The 19,464-nt window shown below is 27.4% G+C and overlaps 3 protein-coding genes across 3 annotated transcripts in view; 1 reads left to right on the top strand and 2 right to left on the bottom strand.

Annotated features, from left to right (window-relative positions):
• Window positions 1-202: 202 nt before the first annotated feature.
• On the top strand, window positions 203-11,566 carry LOC115034146 (cilia- and flagella-associated protein 70-like). Its single transcript, XM_029489942.1, has 4 exons — window positions 203-353; window positions 974-1,228; window positions 6,803-6,952; window positions 11,495-11,566. The coding sequence occupies exons 1-4, from the start codon at window positions 273-275 to the stop codon at window positions 11,564-11,566; spliced, it is 558 nt and encodes a 185-aa protein (XP_029345802.1). The 5' UTR covers window positions 203-272.
• On the bottom strand, window positions 11,287-16,654 carry LOC100160211 (mitochondrial import receptor subunit TOM40 homolog 2). Its single transcript, XM_001944408.5, has 5 exons — window positions 16,410-16,654; window positions 16,073-16,338; window positions 15,761-15,998; window positions 15,488-15,670; window positions 11,287-12,219 (listed from the first exon to the last, which is right to left on the bottom strand). Exons 1-5 carry the CDS (start codon window positions 16,555-16,557, stop codon window positions 12,080-12,082), a joined length of 975 nt encoding a protein of 324 aa, XP_001944443.1. The 5' UTR covers window positions 16,558-16,654; the 3' UTR covers window positions 11,287-12,079.
• A 1,126-nt stretch (window positions 16,655-17,780) lies between these two features.
• The window catches only part of LOC100162911 (DNA excision repair protein ERCC-1), a 3,288-nt gene continuing 1,604 nt past the window's right edge, over window positions 17,781-19,464 (bottom strand). Inside the window, exons 2-4 of the mRNA XM_001944235.5 lie at window positions 18,811-18,977; window positions 18,360-18,743; window positions 17,781-18,292 (exon numbers count right to left, since the gene is read on the bottom strand). Of these exons, the coding sequence (XP_001944270.1) occupies window positions 18,065-18,292; window positions 18,360-18,743; window positions 18,811-18,977 (779 nt within the window). The 3' untranslated portion in view covers window positions 17,781-18,064. The remainder of the gene's footprint in view (window positions 18,293-18,359; window positions 18,744-18,810; window positions 18,978-19,464) is intronic.

Below are 19,464 nucleotides of genomic sequence, written 5' to 3'. Positions count from 1 at the left end.
TACTTTTTTCAGCTGAAAGATGTGTTGAAGTAGACAAATTTGAAAATGATGGTCCTATACTCAAAAATCTAATGAGTTGGACACCAATAGGTCATGACAATGATCCTTTAATTAAATGTGTAATTTTACTATTAAAATTCGAATTAGTAAAAGTCAGTTAAAATACAGTATATCAATGAATAAAATGGAATTTACATTTTTATTATATTTTTAAGTTGGCGACACATTGTTTAAAATTAGTGAAAAATCAAAATGAACAGTACCATTATTACATGGCATTGTGTGAGTACAAAATAGGAAATAATTTAGCAAGTTTAGAACATTTGAAATGTGATAAATTGATAGAAAAATATGTGAGTAGTAAGTATAGGTATAGGTATTCTAATATTTACTATATTTTTCATAGTGTCATATTATTATACCAAGTTTATTTTATATTATATAAATTATAATTAGGTACCTATAATAATCTACTATACAAATTTACCTACTAGGTATTTACCTACTGAATAAACATTTAAAAAAAAACAAAACAAGAATTCGTTAAGCAGTATGAATGATGATTTACTTACGTTTTAATTTTTATCTTAAAAATGTGTGACACCACTGTGTAGAACAACTTTTCGGAGCTGCAAATTTTAATTATTATACTTCTTAAGTTATCAAAACTTTCCTTTAAAATAAAAATAAAATTAATACAAACATCAAACATTTTAAATATTATAATTTTATATCACTATTAAAAGGTATCTATTTAAACATGTCGTATAATATAAACCTACATATTAAACTAATCAAAATAAGAGAACATTAAAATTACTACAAATAAATACACTATAATAAATCATGAACGTTAAAACATATAGGTGTATAATTAATTTTAATAAATCAAATCACGCTTGCGTATAGCAGTCGTTTGGTTATAGTATATTATTTTAATATTGAACTTCTTGGAATCTTTTTTTTTTTACAGAAGAAAGTTACTGACGCATTAAAATTTCTTAACGATATAGAGTTAAACGAACGGCTCGATATTTTTGAAAATGACTTGCTACACATAATATATTCCGAATCTCCTTGTGAAGAATTACATTTGGTCTACTTAAAAGCAGCTATGCATTGCTACAAAAATAAATGTTATATCAAAGGAGCGGAAATTTGTCAAATCGCATGCACTGTATTACGCACGCCAATGATACTGATATTGTTAGCCAAATGTTTGATACAGGTAATTTTTTAGTTTAATTTAATAACTAAGAATATTTGTATTTTCACAAAAAGACACGTATGATCTTACATTAGTTTTATTATACCAAAAACCTCATAGAAAAGTGTCGAAAAATGCCTGGATAAAAACCTGTAAATCCGTATTAAATTATTAATTAGACGCATTTACATACGTCGTCGTGTGTTAAATTTTAAATTTAACATTCAGTACATATTATTCTCACTTAGCAGCTTAGCATAATTTCTGATGAAAACGTGTAATTTAATATATGTAAGTGTAGGTATACATACAGTAAAAAAATGTCTAATGAATTAATTTTGAGTCTGCATGCAGACGTTTCTTAATAATCTAGTCTGAGTATACACTACATTTTTATCATTACATTTTTGTAAGTTAAATATTAATAAATTCTAATAACAATAGGTTATTAGTTATTAGGTCATCTAATGTTTCAATTTATAATCTATGTGAAAGAACAATAGTCTATTACGATAACGAATTGTAATATTTAATTACTCGTTACTTCCTGTGCGAGTTTTAATTACTAATGTGAAAACATAATTATTTAGTTTTATATTGACAGTAAAACGCATATAGAACCTATAAAGTCTATATAATATATAAATTATTGTAATAATTGTATAATATTTTTTAAGTATCTACAATACATATGTTAAGCTCATAAGTGCCAATCATCCAAAAATATTTAACTGTATACAAAACGTTCATATATTGTTATTTGTTATACCTAATATCAGAAAATGCATTTTTAAAGTACCTACGCGCATTGCCCATTTGAGCGCTGGTACCTACTTTTTTCACCCTTAAATTTGTCACACGTCATTTGAGCTTGGTCGTTTGGTATTGACTCTTATTCTTATAATCTTATAAATTAATAATTATTAATGTTTTTCCGTTGTAATTTATGTTTGGTATATTATCCTTCAGGTTTATGTCAATTTTAACTTTTAAATATAATACATTGTTCGTAATTATTTATTCTCAAAGTTACAGTGCATATATTGTGTTCACTGAACATCGTCACGTTTTTTTTTCCAGATTTAAGAGTTTTAATTAACTTGACACTTGTACCCATCATCTATAAAAACACTTTTTCCTGTTGTGGCTAAGATGATAGGAAACGTTTGGGGGCCGAGGGAGGGGGAGTCGATACAGTTAAGACAGAATTAGTCATAACTAATAAGAAACAACTTAATATATATTCATGTGAAGACTTTGATACAATTAAAAACCAACAATAGTATTAACCATAGCAAAAAATAGTTCGAAGTATACTTTTAGAAATTAATTATTGATTATTGTATTGTATCTTGTAATATTATGAATAATATTATAATAATTAACATGCAGGTGAAGCATATTTTCGGCCAAAATATTTATTTTAATTATATTTAAAAATAACGTGTAATCAGTACCTATTACAATATTTTAATATATTAAATACAAATTAAACAATGCAAAAATGATGATTATTTTTGCCTTTCGGCTGGTATTTTTGAAAAGCAAAGTTGGGAAATATGTTGTTACTAATTATTACTTTAGTAATTTTGTAAATTTGTAAACTAAATGCGTAGGTATAGGTATCTAACGAAATATAGACCTATGTGCCTACTACTTACATCATAAATATAATACCTAAACGATAAACGTACTAGAAATTAAATTCCATAAAATAATATTATGAACTAATAACTCAAACATTATAATATAATCACCCTTGTTTGAGCTGTAGGATAAAACAACTATAGCCTATAGGTTAGGTTACCTGCCTGAATAGCGTGCTCGCACGACCTACGATTTTATCAAAAGAAACTCTAACGTCCTACTCCTTACTAAACATAATTTTTAAGTACATATATAGTCTATACAGTATAGGTATAGGTGAACGTTCCTAGCACTATGAAATGTTTTAAAAGTGTCGTACTTACTATTAAGCTGCATGAGATAGCTGCTATACACAGAGAGAAGACTGTAGAGACTAAAATATAGGTACAGTAATTATTAATAATTATTGTTGTACAACTTTTGGAACATTGAATATTTTCACGTTGCAATACAAGTATAAAATTCTAGAAAAATATCTGAAAGCAGTGGTTTCCCAATAGGAATACACGTTTCTGGTGTATACATATTCGTATTGCGGCGTGTAACGCGATCTAACCCTTTGGTAAATAATTTAATAACGTATATATATACTGCATGGACGTCGAGCAGTAACTTTTCGTCATAATATACGCGGGGAGTTGTATATAAAGTAGTGTTATTATTATGTGTTTTATTTTCACTTTGGCACGTTTCATTATCATACTTTATTATATACATATATCGTATAACGACTAATGCACTCCTACAAAACCATCGGCATGGTTGCTGTATGCAATATATTACATCTACCTGCTGTATGTAGGTATTAATTTCACGTTACATTACGATGATATGTATAGTTTCCGGATTTTCTAGAAAAACGATAAGCTGTAGCAGTGCAGTATAAGTTTTGTTGAAACAAGTTTTCACGTTCACCCGATATTACACGCCGCCACCGCCGCAGAACGCGTCTAAATGTCCCCTCGTCGGAAGGCATGCAGGCATATATATATATCGATGTATGGGAGAGTGTGCGTGTTTTTTTGTTTGCGGATATACACTTAGTCGAGTCGTATATATAGATACTCTGTTGTTGTACGGAAGATATCATTGATTACGTTTCCTATACGGACGTAATTCAAGTATATATTATTATTATACACATATACTAGCTGCGCCGCCTTATATGTGTGTCGTGTGTGTCTCTCTATAATCTTCGGCCATCGATAAAAGGTCAACTGCTATATAACGCACCCCATTGTTATTTATTATTTTTATATATTATCTATATATATTTATATACGCTGCCGTCGATTCCAAAATACGAGTCTAATTCGTTTTCCATCCCCGCGTTATTGATAAAAATCAACGACCGTGGACAAAAACACTATATATACTGACAGCACACAACAGCATTATATATACATGTATATTGTATATAATATATGTTTACGTATAAAATGTATTCAACCACGGACGATATAGACTGAATATAAAATATATATACACCATACCATTTATAAAGGGTGCCTTACTATACATATAAATTATGATGCTGACTGTCATCGGACTCAGAGTCTAACAAAACTTTTCGACGGCCGATAAATTTGAACTCAAACGCTATTAAATAAAATTTTCATTTTTTCTTAGGCATACTTCAGAAAATGGTCATTTTATTTATATTGTTGAACCGCAGTTATACGCGCCATAATGATTTATATTATATTATAAATTATAATGCACCTATGTGAATATGTTGTGTGAACAAAGTGTGTCGAATTGAACACAATTCAAATCATCATCCAATATAAACCATATCACGGTGGTTATGTCACACTGGCTAATGGCTGCAGATATCGGCATAGGGTAACCACTAATCCCTTTAAATCCCACCAGCAAAAAAATGTTATTCAGTCATTGCAACGTTATATTTGAAAAAAAAATTATATTTTTATTGTTATTTTTTTTAAGTTACCGATTTACTTTTTCGAATGACATTAATATTATACATCATACATTATTAATTTCATATTCCAAAGAAGAATATTTTTCTGATAGATACATACTCGAATTTTGAACTAGAAGTTACAGTTACATAGGAATAACTAATAATAATTTTTAAAGTTTAAATTAATGGAGTCTAAATAGTGCAGGCAATGAGAGAGATGGGAATCAATATTTGTTCTGATGTAGGCACCTACACATTCTATAGTAGCACTCAACTACAGTCATCTAAGCTATAAATTCTTAGATTTAAGGGGGCTGAAGCGTGATATGTTATAAGGAGTAATATATTTGGGCATTTCATATCATAGCATTTATATTTGAGCTGTGTCAGAAGTAAATGAACGTTAATGAGTGTAGAATTTGTACCGGGCACCCGGAACCGACGAATTACCGGCCGCATATAAATTTTTGCACATCATAAATTTTTGCGCAATTTGGACAACTGATTCGGGGATGCTAAATTTATAAAATCAATACAGACCCGCATAATTTTTTTTGAAACTTAGGGGGCATAAATACAACTAGGGGGCTAAGCCCCTCCTAGACCTCTCCCCCCAAATTTCGCCTATGCATATTATTATGTCAACGATACAGATATTAATATATTATCAAATATACCATGCTATTTAAATGACAAAAATGCCAAAAAGTTAGGCAAGATTGAGGGACTTGGATTCGATGGATTTTGATTTTGAAAATGGGTATTAATTAGTAGTTGTGGTAGTTAGAGAATGGCCGAGAGGATTTTATTTATTCAAATTATTCGATATAATATTGACAGTTTAAAAAATAAAAATTTTGGTACGTTACCTATATATTTAAGCGCGCCATTTATTTTTGTAATAATGATAAATTTTCATGGCCATAATTTGGTATAGTTGTTGAAGGTTTTCAATAAGTTTCCAAAATTAAATTTCGTCAAACCCAAGTCCCACAGTATTGTTTAACTTTTGGAATGTTTTACTTAATTATTTATATACCAACCCCCTTAACTACCTAATCAACCAATTGTTCAAAATTTGATTTGTATAACTAGGAGAATATTTTGCTTTGGAATATAAAATAAAAATGTATGAGTCGTACATTTTTTTTAAAAAACTATATAAAAAACACTTTTTTAAATTTTGTTTTTAATATTATGTAAAAAATAATTTTGAAAAACATTATTAATGCTTTTCGTGATAATGAATGTTTATGTTAAAATAATTACCCTTTATTATAATTATAATATCAACTCGTTCAGCCTTGCTGTAGCTTAACTACATGCCGATGACACATATTATATTACAATATAATATATAATATAGTCACATAGATAATATTATAATATAATATAGGTAATAATATAATAATGTACAAAAATAAGACAATATAGTTCGGCCTTCAAATTATTTCAATATGGTTCAATTATATATTATACACAGGTGGAAGTGCACTTGCGCGATGTGTAGGTACCTTACATAATAATATGTATATATCACCAAAGACCAAACGAATCATTTGATGATGATTAAAAACACGTTAGATTGTCGTCGGTGAACTGATTTACTGTGTAGGTATAAATACATTTAATATACAGGTACCTATAGTAACTAGGTAGGTATATATAATATATTATATCTATCTAGTATAATATCTATACCAGTGCCGTGGCCCGTAGATTAGGTATACCTATAATAATATACGCACCGCCGGGGGCGATCACATTTATAATTTTATAATTTGTTTATTATAATTATTCGCGTTCAACAATATGATATATATACGTCCGCGACAGTAGTAGCTTTAAGTATATATACATAATATTATATATGGTAGATATTATATATTATACTCAATATTCCTATAGATATGTACTGTATATCATATATACCTATACTACATTGTTTTTTCACTATACAACCATATTATTATATTTATGTATATTTCATTATTATTTATTATTATATACCTAATATTTAGATTGGTGAATTGGAAAACGCCGAGAGCGCACTGAACGAAGCAAACGTTATGGACATAAAGAACGAGGAAGTGTGGGCATACCTGACGGTGGTAAACATCAAAATGGGAAACACTGACGAAGCGAAAGTGTGTTACATGCGAGCACTTGAGGTGATTATGATATTGATATAAGAGTGTGTATTTTAACGTTAGTTTAAGCAACAGGACTTTAATAGTATATTGTTACAATTATTATGATTATTGACATATTTTAAAACTCACAATTGTGATTTAGGATTTTTCTGCCTTGGGTACCTGCACATTTTCTTAATCCCCTCCCCCCGTCCCCATCGGTTTTTTTAGTGGCAATTTTTCTTACTCATAAAAAAATTTACAACACATGTGTTATTGTAATAGTATAATGCAGTATAAAAATCTATATTCAGTGCCCCAGAATTTTGAATATCGTAGGTACTCTCAGTACCAACGAATAACGAAATAGGTAATCAAAGAAAATTGTAAAATGTAGCAGTTTATAAAATTGTGAACATGTTAAAAATTAATATTTGTTGAAAAAGACCGCATGCATAATGAAATATGGCCTTATGGCTTATTGGCTATTGTATTAAAATCATGGTTAAAATCAATATAAATATTTATAGAAAATGACCAAATCGTCAAATGATATCTGATAATTTATAAAAAAAATATCATGTATCTATTTATTTTTTTTTTTGAGGTAGGTACCCACACCAAAAAATCAAAATCAATTTTGTCAAAAACTTGTCTTGCTAAAAAAATTTCGGTTTTCCCTTTTGAAAAATACTGGGATATTCTTTATATTACCAACTAGATTCACTTTCCCACTAGAAAAGATACCTACTGAAGTTGAAAATCGAAGCATTATTTCAACTATTTATCATGTATTTAAACACACACAAAAAAAAATCATCACACATTATTGTAAAATCATTGTCTTCATCGATCAAGAATCTAATAATTAGGGCTCGGATTTATATGTATTTATATAACCAAAGTATGTATTTATACAATAAAAATATGTGTTAAAGAATTCAAAATATGTATTATCGAAAAAAAAATAATAATTAATAATATAATAAAATGTAATAAAAAATGTATATTTATCTAATTAAATTGATTACCTACAAACATTAATTAACATTCATTTTTAAATTTTCGAATCCAAAAGACCGCCGATATTGTCATAAAATCTTAATAATAATTAATAATAAAATAAAATGTTATAAAAAATGCATATTTATCTATAGTTATCTAATTATCTTGATTAGGTACAATTAATAATAACCTTCACTTTTAAATTTTCGAATTCAAAAGATCGTCGATATAATATATAGTCATGATAACCTTTCAATTATTCTAAATCTGAAGAAAAGACATTAAAACAGTATAATTGTATAAATATGTGAGAAAAAATTGAATAATTGTGAAATATGAAAAAACATGTATTTATGACAAAATATGTAAAAATATGTAAAATCAAATATAGCTCATTTTATCAAAAATATTGTGAAACAAATTTATCACTTGCTGAAATTAGTTTATCATGTCGCAGAGAAAATATGTATTTATATATAAATCCGAGCCCTACTAATAATATTAACTATGTTAGAAACACAATAATAATAATATTGTCATCAGTAGGTACCTACCTAATTATTTATTATTATAAAAGTATGTTAATATTACAAATAGTTAGGCAATTAATAAAATTATCAATGCAATATAGGTAAGTCCATATCTTAAAATATTTATTAAAAAATTAAAATATTATTAAAATATTCATAAAAAAAAATACTATTTCTGGTAAGTTTAAATTTTAAAAAAGTACAAAATCAAACTTACAAGAAATTTTCAAATACAATTTGTTGTAGGTACTTATAGGCTATAGCCTATAGGTATGTGGTTAAAGAGAACTTGCACAATTACTGTAGTCTGTATGCTATTAGATAAATATTGAAAACGCTCTCCAGTACAATATACCATTTTTGATATACGGCGCTCTTGTACTGAAAGTACGATGTTACTAACATCATAGCCCACAAGAAATGTTTAGGTATTCGACGACAAACCAATACATGTATTAACAGATGTGGAGATAGGTTGCACAGAATAGTTTTGTTTATATTTATATATTAATCGAACGTTTTGTTGACATTGATTTGCCTAACTGTCTAATTCATTGTAAATCTGTTTTTAAAAAAAGCTCCCATAATAATTTGCTGGCCGGGTGTCAATTGCCCTCCTTCCCCTTTAAATATGCTACTGCAAATGACGCCCCTGCAATTTACTGTATTACTAATAGTAAAATAAATAAATTGAATTGTAATAATATCATAAAAACATAGGTACCAACTTAATAATATTATAGGCTAACTTAATTAAGGTCCGTCTTCGCTCAGAATCGTTTTGCGTAGATATTGCGAGAGAAGCTCAAATTATATTAGATTATATTGAATTTGTGTATTTTATTTTTGGTATGTAGCAATGATTGTATAGGTACCATTCTTTGGTTTAATAAACACGATTAATCTTTTCTAGTAGAATAACTGCTTCAGTTGACTATTTTAAACTTCTATTTATTTTTTGTTAGGACAGTGAATCTAGTTGGTACTTTTGAGAGTTAAAAATTAAAAATCCCAATACTTTTCTTAATAATTTATTTGGATAAATAAAAAAAAAGGCGTGCAAGTGGGTGTTGCTTTGCTGTACAGTAGGTTAGGTTAGGAATTCAATGATATAATAACTTTGTATACGAAAAATGATTCTGAATGAAGACGGTCAGTCAGCCTATGAATTATGAAATTACTAAGTATATTTGAAGATATTATTGTGAATAAAGTAATTTATTTACATATTTACGTGGAACAGTTTTAAATTTTCCATCCTAAGGCCTTACCTAGCTATAAAAGATGAACATTTTATACATTTTTAAATTTTAACTTCAAAATCATTTTTAAATTTTGTAAAAATTCAAACTTTAAATTGTGACCATGTATTTTTAATATTTTTCAACTGCCATTGTAATAATATATTAGGAGCCTTGTTCACGCTTTTTGACGCAACAAATAAAATTTTATTGATATTTATTGAAAAAAAACCTAAAAAAAATTGTTTGGAAATTGAAAATGACCGTAAACAACTCGAAACGAATTATAATATTTACTACCTATATTGACCCCTAAAGTACCAACTAGATTCACTTTCCTATCAGAAAAGATAGTTATAACTTACAAAGATAGGTACCGTTGAAGAAATTCTAAGCATTTTTAATTTTTACTGTCCTATAAGATGATGACTCATCACTGATGAGTGATGACAGACAAAAATCACACATCATTGTAAAACCAATACATTCATCGCTCCGCTCAGAATCTGAAATTTGGGAAAAACTGAAATTTGTACGCAAAACATTCGACAAAATCGGTTTTGTTATATTTTGTAGTAATTGAAAAGTGACTAACAATAGAATAATTTAAATTTTCTACAAATGTTTATTTTAGGATTTTCTATACACAGTTGTATAATTTTCAAAATATTATAACTTCTTGACCTATTTAAAAACATTTGACATTTTTGGTTATTAGTTCATTAAATATTGATAAAAAAATTTCTCTTAGCATAAATCTTAAAAATTGAATACAAGTTTCTCCATAAGTAGATCATACTGGAACCGAATAATCCAAAAAATATATAAACAATTTTTTTTATAGAGATTTTAAGTTTAATTTGACTAACTTAAATATTTAAACAATTTTGGTTATTTTGATTGCAATTAAAAAATATTTTTTATTGGGGATTTGAAACTTTTACCTATATTACTGTATTTTATATACAAAATGAAATATTTTAAACATTTATATTAATTTTAAGCTATTATCTATTTATGCCACAAACATATTTATGCTGTTTTACGATAAGCCGGTATTGACTCAAAATTTTTATGAACAATAATAAGTTATATTAATATATAGTTTATACAACTATTATAACTAGATATTAATAATAATAAATACAATATTTTTAGCAAAAATTAAATCAATCTACAATAATACTATTTACTTATAGTAAAATAAATTACTTTAATAGCATTTTCTTTTTTTTTTTATTTCATGGTATCGAGAAGCGGAAGGGGGAATTGCATTAGCATTATGTCCCCTAAAATTAATAGTAATATTTAAAAAATATATTATCATGTCTTTGCTCAGAATCATTTTTTATATGCAATGACTTATCAATGAATTCAAATTGAACACATACATTACAGTGACTTACTCAATGACGAAATACTGTATACCGCAACAGTTACCACTTTCTTCCTTTTTTGAATTACAAATGTTAATTTTATGTTTTGTGTAGGATAACTGACTGTTTATAACCTATTGCACAAATTGTTATAACAAAATATCTACCAAAATAATACAATTAATGATATAACATTTTTTTTTTTAAAAAACAGAAATTAATTTGTTCACATTCTATTACCTTTTATTGAATTAAGATTTGAATTATTTAACATTTGTTATAAGAAATAGCTAAACAAACAACTTACTTAGATAAGTAAAAAAATCAAATATAAAAAAAAAATTAATTGCAAGGTACATAATATTATAAATTATATGTATTTTCGAGTGTGGTCTCATAATAAATTTAAATACATAATTTTTTTTTCAGTGTGGACTACAAACAGAAAAGAAAAATGAATTAAATACATTATTTGGAAAGGACTTTGATACACTTATATAATTAAAAAACAAATGAACTTATATTTTATTTATAATAAATTATTTACTTTATTGCTGGCAATTTGGAATTTATTTGATTGTTTATTATTTTACTATTAATATGGTCATTAAATTAAAAAAGGGGTGTTTATTTCAGTCAAAAGAGTAAGTAATGTCACTATTTCTATTTTTATATGAATTTATAATAATTTTTTCTAAAAATTTCAAAATTGCAAAACGTTTTTGTCTTATATTTTCAAGCATTTAAAGAATTATTTTTGAATTCCATTTCTATGCCATATTTTGTCTTTATTTGCAGTTTGTTAACTTCCGACAAATGCATAAATGGCATGAAACAGTTGTAATTTTGTTTACATCTACTAGATATAATCTGAGAATAATTCTATATTTTAGAGGTATACATTATTATTGAATTTAATCAATAATAACACAATATATTATATTATATAACAAGTGGGAATGAAAAAAATGTCCAAAATGTTTACGACTACATCAAAATTTAATGTTGTATAAATTAACCGACTAAAAATCCAACTCCCATTCTTAATTGATGTTTGGCAGGAGAAAACATAGTACTCAATGCAAATGTAAATGGCATTGGGTGTAAACGTTTTTCCAGTGTCGTGCTTACATTCCACTTTCTATCTATGCTACCTAAAAAAAAAAAAAAAAACTAATCATCAAAATTTTAAATTTAGCATATTAAGTAGATTCATTATGATTATATTATAATAATAATAATAATAATAACAGTATTACAACAGTTACACCAACTGGTTATAATACAAATAAAGTTAACTAAGGTTAAAATAACAAATAATAATTGTCTAATGATTTCAATAATAGTAAAAAAAGAGTATTAACATTTAACCCATTTACTTTACCTATTCATTTAATATAGGTATTATTTATTTTTATTAAAATAATAAATATAATTTTCACTTTTATAAAATTGAATTATGTATAATTTAACAAATAAAATAGCATTTTTAGTTTTATTTTTTAATATTTTGTAAAGTAAATTATAAAAATGAATAAAAAATACATAATACTTAGCTAACTCAGTAACTATTATATTTTTGAATTTAATATAATAAACAAGAGCAGAATCTACACACTGCCCAGAGACAATATGCCATGGCCTGATAAAAGTTAGTTCTTCTGCAGATACCCACATGATAACCTGCTATATTGAAACCAGCCTCAATGGCAGGGTGTTGAGTGGGGATGCATAAAATCAGCATATTCTCTTGCTAAACAAAGTGACTTCCAGCAACTGCCTACAACCGTAAACACTACACTGTTCACAATACTACCAGCATAATAAATGTTGCTACCCACATCCAAAAATAGTAGAACACTCCTTCCAATCACAATAATAGGCATGAGTTTATAACAATTTTGAATAAAGAATAAGTGCCCTTGATTTGAATGTTATTTAATTAGGATGTAACTAATTATTTGTTAAAAAAAAAAAAAAACACTAATAAAAGTAAAAAGGTGGGTAAGTGGATGTCGCTCTGCTGTACAGTAGGTTACAAGTGGATCACTGTATAATGGATAGTATTAAATTTGAATTCAATGATATAATATCACTGGATAAGAAAAACGATTCTGAGTGGAGACGGTTTGTCAGTCTAGGTATTAGACATACCTATTATAGGTATACTTATCTATAGTATTAAAAAAAAATTGACCTATAATAGGTATTAATAATAAATTCCAAATTAATCATATCACAATATCCATCAGGTAACGCGTTACACATCAACAACAAACCGTGATACTATCATAGGTAGATAATAGTATGCTTTAGAAGTTTCAAGTAGGTACCCACGAGTAATATTTTACAATCACAACAAAATAACTAAAATAGTTATTCCAGGTTTTTTAATATGTAATTTCGTCCAAATTTGAACTTAAAATTACTATAAAAATAAACTGTGCTTATGTATTTCTTAGAATTTTTGGCAACAGAATTAAATATTTACGTGGAATCTTGTTTTAAATTTTCAATCCTTATGTATATAAAAGTTGAACATTTTATACATTTTTAACTACAAAATAATTATTCAATTTTAAATTTGATAAATTTTGTCAACATTTTAACTTCAAATGCTTATAAAAAAAATTGTCACTATGTATTTTTAATATTTTTTAACTGCTATTGTAACAATGTATCAGGAGCCTTGTATTAATTTTTTACACTTTTTGGCCCAATAGATAAAACTTTATTGATATTTATAGAAAAAAAAAAACTAAAAAATTTGAAAACTTACAATGTCCGTAAACAGCTCAAAAAGAGTCAAATTATTTTTAAAAATTTATTATGTATAGAAAATGGAAATATAAACAACCAGTGAAAATTCCATGTATCTACAGTCGTTCGTTTTAAAGTTACACCAAAAACCAAAATCAATTTTCTCGAAAACAGATTTTGCATAAAAATTCCCGTTATTCCTTAATTTTTCTTTTGTTTTTCACGGCGCTTTTGAAAACTATATGAAATTTCAAATTTTGACCTCCCAAATGCACCAACTAGATTAACTTTTCCATCAAACAAGATACTGTTGAAGAAATTCCAAGCAGTGTTACTGCCCCAAACCGTGATGACAGACACAAAAAATAAAAAAACACACATCATTGTAAAATCAATACATTCATCGTTCCACTCAGAATCTAAAATTGAATTATTGAACTAAGTATTGTTTAGCTTTTTAAGTTTAGTAAATAAAAATCACTGAAATATTTTATTTAAATAGTATTAAATTTGACATTTGGTGAATCATTTATAGATAACATCTTAGCCCATAGGCCATAGGTCAGATAGATTAGATAAATTAGGTCAATAGATATCTCTCTGCAATAATTAATATTTAATAGGATATTTTTTTTTTTATTTATATTTATTATTTAATGTATAAAATAATGTTTTTTTGTTTTATCTCTTTTAAAATATTTACATATTATGTAGGAGAACTCATGGTATGGAATGGGGAACTAAATGTTCAAAACCCAATTGTACGGTTTCCATTTAATATATAGCTTTAAATTTTAAAAAAACCAATGCTTGAAAACATAAATAAGAATTCCTTTTAATGATAAAATTACTATCTTTTTTTTCCTTATTGGACTGCCACACGAGGGGGACTGTGTAGCTTTACTTCCCCCTAATCAAATAAATAACTCAGCTTTTTTATTTTACAATCAAAAGAACCAAAAATAATAATTTGCTCCACTCTACACCCACATGGGGTAGAATGGGTTATGAGTTTTGCATGATTTTAAACATGATAATACAAATGAAAACTAGTATGAATTAATTTTAATTATCTTTAAACAATCTTTACATTTATGCAGTGTTCAAACCTATTACTGAAGTTAGCATTGCTCCACTACCTGTCTACCATTTATTAGCATACAATTATTGACTATTCTTTTGGATATACTGTGATAACGATCTCATCACAATTAAAATATTTTATTGGTATTTAGCTTATGTTGGTTAAAACAGATAATACATTTCATGGGAACGTTATCAATAGTAACATAGGGTTACAAGAATATCTTATACAATACATATAAACAATACACCAACTAATAGTTAAAAACATTTCTGTAGCCTGCTTTCTCTGTTTTATCATAGGTTTTGTTATTGTATAGTTACAGTAGAAAAAAAACCACTAGATAATTCGAATTCGAAGAAAATACATGAATTATAAATATTTATTAATAAATAACCATTATTTATGTATAATATATATATACAAAGTGGGAATTCAGTAATTTTTACATTTTATTCGTTTCTTTGGTGATAAACAAAGCGTTACGCAAATTCGGTTAGAAAATAAAAATATCTGTACCCAGCCCAAAAACATAATATTTATGTTAAAAATTATATAATTTATTATTTTTTTTATACCTTTAATGTTGATATCTGACTTAGGAATTTGTGCTTGATATGCAAAAGTTGCATTGATATCTCGTTGTAAAAGACTACCTTCAAGATCTACACCAAACTGAAGTTGCTCACTAGCTTTGAAATGATAGCAGCATTGCAACCCCGTAAAACTCAATGTAGTACTGATTGTGGTAGCATCATCATCTAAAAAAAAAATAAGTTATAGTTGATGAATTCCTTGATTTATACTAATTCTAATTTAGTTTATGAAAATAAATTATTTTTATTATTTACATATATATCTTCCCAAGACATTAAATACTGTTATATGCCCATTTGGAATTTGTGGACTGCGTTGGTGAATGACTTCAGCACCTACTGATGTTTTGTTATTCAAAGCATATAAATACTGAGAAATATAAATTCCTGTATAATTGAATAAATCAGGATTGACTAAGCACAAGGTAGCTGTATATCTGTCTGCTCTATATTCAGCAGTTGTTTGAACTCCATTTGTTTTGAACTCTTGAAACTATTGTGAACAACATTACCTACATAAATATATATATATTTTTAACAATGGATTGTAATTATATAGTTAATTACCTGAGTATTAAGTTTGATTTTGACATTATCCCAGGGTTGTACATTAACATTTGTAGAAATATTTCCACGGGGATCAATGTCACCTATCAAAAGAGGACTGAAATCTCCAGGTCCAACCTGATTGGTACCTACAAATGTAGATCCAAATTTGTAGTTTGATGTTTGACTGGTTGCTCCTATGAGAAGACTGTGACTAACGAAAAAATGATTGCTCAGTCCTTTATTGATGACAAGTCGGATGCCCTCAAAGGTCATAGGAAACAGTTCTGCAACGAAAATAGATCAATAATTAAACAACTACAAAAAAAAACTACACAATAAATGACCCAAAACGAACCTTTGCATTTCTTGTGTAGCTCTTCAACCGATCCGGGGTTTTCGATGCGATTTTCGGGAGGCAGCTTTTGTGGTGTCGTGGGTGGCGGAATTGGTGTCATATTCGGCGGCATCGGTGGTAAATTGGATGAAGCTTGTACGTTACCCATAACGTTGTTATTCAAAAGGAATTCAATTTAAAATTGAGACCTACTTGTTTCCACGCTGTTTTAATAAGTAAAGAAATTTACCGACAGGCGACAGTTGTTGATAACTTGATAGTCAAAATCGATCAACCAAGTTCACTGATACGGTTCGTGGAGGAAAAATGCATAAACCATGGGTGGGAACATGACACTTTTGTTTTTTTTAGTTTTATGTCTAACGAGAGCACTGCAAACAAATTCAAATTTCGTCTAAATTTATTATTTAACAAGTTAACTATAATATTAATTATTATTTATTTATTTATTACAACATAATTATTAATTACCTACGATATAACATGAACAATTTAATTTTTCATGCACTCATACGATATACATCATGATTGGTACATATTAAATAATTGAATCGCGGAAAAAAATCCCAAAGAAAAAGTCCAGAAAAATAAATATAAATGTGAACACATGTATTGATGTATGCTCTACTCTTAATTAGTAGTAGGTATATTTATATTTTTATTTGATTTACAATCCATATTTTATACAATTAACAATTAATTATTATTTTCATAATATATAATTATATTTTGCTATAGGTACATGGTAATTATTAATTAGGAGTAGAGTATACATGTGTTCAAATTTATATTTCTAGGCTTTTTTTCCATCTACCTAAATAATTAGGTATCTCGAGAAGTAGAAACTAACATGCAAATGCGGTAGCCAGTATAAATAGTATTATAATGGACAATGGTAGGTAAGGTTTTTTTTTTTTGAAAATTATTTGTTTGAGTTTAATTTATGGTACTTTTTATCTTTAATTTTTAATAGCAACTACATATTATAGTTATTTTATTGAGAGAAGTGAATCCTTTTTGCAGTCCTTATTTTAGAAAATACTATTGATAATAGGTAGGAAATTAAAAATTATAAATTTGTGACTAAAATAAAAGCTTTTTTTTACACTTGTCTTCATTTTTTAATTTTTTTGTTTACAACTTCAAAACACGAATTTTGAGGAACCCTTCTTTAATTTTCAAGCTTTAGCTATTGCAATGTCAATTTATAAGTTATATAATAAATATTGTATCATAAAATGTTATAATTCTTACAAATTTGAATTTCAAACACTTATGAAAAAAATATTGGCCTAGTAAATTCATCAGACAAAAAATAAATTGTCAAAAAAACAATTTAACATCTTTATATAGGTAGTAATGACAGTAATGTAGTATACATTTGTGCAAATTTTAATAATTAGAGAAAACAAAAAGAGTTAAATTAAAACAATGTTAACATACTCCAATGGATGGAACTTAATTTGCTTTATTCTCTTATTAACATAATAACTAATAGTCATGAATGACTGAATGAGTTAGGACTTATGATAGTTTAAATAATGGAATACAGTATACCATAAAAACATAAATTATTAAAAAAGTAAGTGATACAATTGACAATAAAATATAATGAAAATGCATAAACATGATAACATCACATTATAATATTTATTTTATTGTTTATTTTTTGATTGTGAGTCTTCCTCAAGAGTTTTTTGTTTCAGGAAAGGTTTGTGAAGAGTATTATATAACTGTGTTGCTTTATGTTGAGCAAACCCAGGACACAATGCCAAAGCTGTTTGAGAAGCTTTACAAATATTTTCCAACGAACCAAATGTAGATAGTAACAATGCTGCATCAGTTTTGTTTACAGCACGAATAGTTGTAAGAGCATTGGCTATCTATTATTTAAAAAATAAAACGTCAATTATAATTTTATTTTAATAAAAACAAAAGTTTAAAGTTTACTCTGGAATAGTCGTCTGCTTCTGCTTTCTCCATTATAAGATCTGGTGGCTTATTTTCAAATATTTTATAAGTTTCAATGAGTTTGCCAGCTTCTTCAGAAGTCCAAGCTAACATTAATGTAAGTTCAGCTGCCAGACACATTCTAGTCAACTGTTTGAGAGGTGCATGTGGCTCTTTGACATCAATCTGAAGTAACAATACCCGTAGCTCATATAATTTCCCCAACGATTTTACTCTGTTGTATATATAGTCAGGCTTTAGCATATGATAGCGTAGGGATAAAAATAGTGCACATGTTGTACGTCCCATTACATAGTCAGGTAAAATGTCATCTGAATATTCCCATGGTACATTAACGATAGATTTAAGCAGTGGATTGCCTCTCTATTAATAAATACAAATTAATATTTAAAGATATTTAAAATCCATTTACAAGAAAATAACTGTATACTTGTTTGTTGTTGACTAATACACCTGAAACAGATGCATTTGATTTCACAGGGGATTGGTTTACACTACTTGTGCTAGGTTGATTAGAAGTAGCTTCTGAAATATGTTGTCCACCAACAGAATTAATTGATTCATAATGTTCTGACGCTTTCACTTTGCGAAATTCATCTATGACAATAAATATACAAATGTTAAAATTATATTTAAATGCAGGGTTTTTTTTTAATGATTTTTTCTGACTGCACAAACTTATTCTCACTCTTGGGTTATAGTAGGTAATTTGTCTACTCATATCAAACCCTACGGACTGTTATCGGTTGAACTGTCAGGGGCCGCTCCAGGGGAGCACTAGCCCCCTTCCCCCAAAGCTTTATTTTTAAACAATTGTATACTGTTAAAAACAAAATTACAAAAAACAAAATCATCGACATTTTCTGAAAATTATGACTTGGTCACCCCCTAATCATGTCTCTGGAGCTGCCCCTGTGAACTGTGCTGGCTATACTACCTAGTACCTACTAATCTACTGCATACTGTACTATCTACATTCTTTACTTTCATAAGACTGCATATAGCCATATAGGTACTCAGAAAGTCAGATACAATACGTAAAAACATATAAATCCGACTCTCATGATATTATACCAAATAAATC

This window comes from Acyrthosiphon pisum, chromosome A2, assembly GCF_005508785.2.
Source record: "Acyrthosiphon pisum isolate AL4f chromosome A2, pea_aphid_22Mar2018_4r6ur, whole genome shotgun sequence".
Lineage (NCBI taxonomy): Eukaryota > Metazoa > Arthropoda > Insecta > Hemiptera > Aphididae > Acyrthosiphon > Acyrthosiphon pisum.
This window is presented reverse-complemented; position numbering and strand designations above follow the sequence as displayed.

Bases quoted from the DNA above. Each gene is read 5' to 3' on its own strand.
- LOC115034146 (XM_029489942.1), top strand. From the start codon at position 273: ATGGCATTGTGTGAGTACAAAATAGGAAATAATTTAGCAAGTTTAGAA. The intron at 354-973 runs GTGAGTAGTAAG...TTTTTTTTACAG, and splicing joins ATAAATTGATAGAAAAATAT to AAGAAAGTTACTGACGCATT. The intron at 6,953-11,494 runs GTGATTATGATA...TTTTTTTTTCAG, and splicing joins GTTACATGCGAGCACTTGAG to TGTGGACTACAAACAGAAAA.
- LOC100160211 (XM_001944408.5), bottom strand. From the start codon at position 16,557: ATGGGTAACGTACAAGCTTCATCCAATTTACCACCGATGCCGCCGAAT. The intron at 16,339-16,409 runs GTTCGTTTTGGG...TTTTCGTTGCAG, and splicing joins GCTACACAAGAAATGCAAAG to AACTGTTTCCTATGACCTTT. The intron at 12,220-15,487 runs GTATAAAAAAAA...TTTTTTTTTTAG, and splicing joins GTCAGATATCAACATTAAAG to GTAGCATAGATAGAAAGTGG.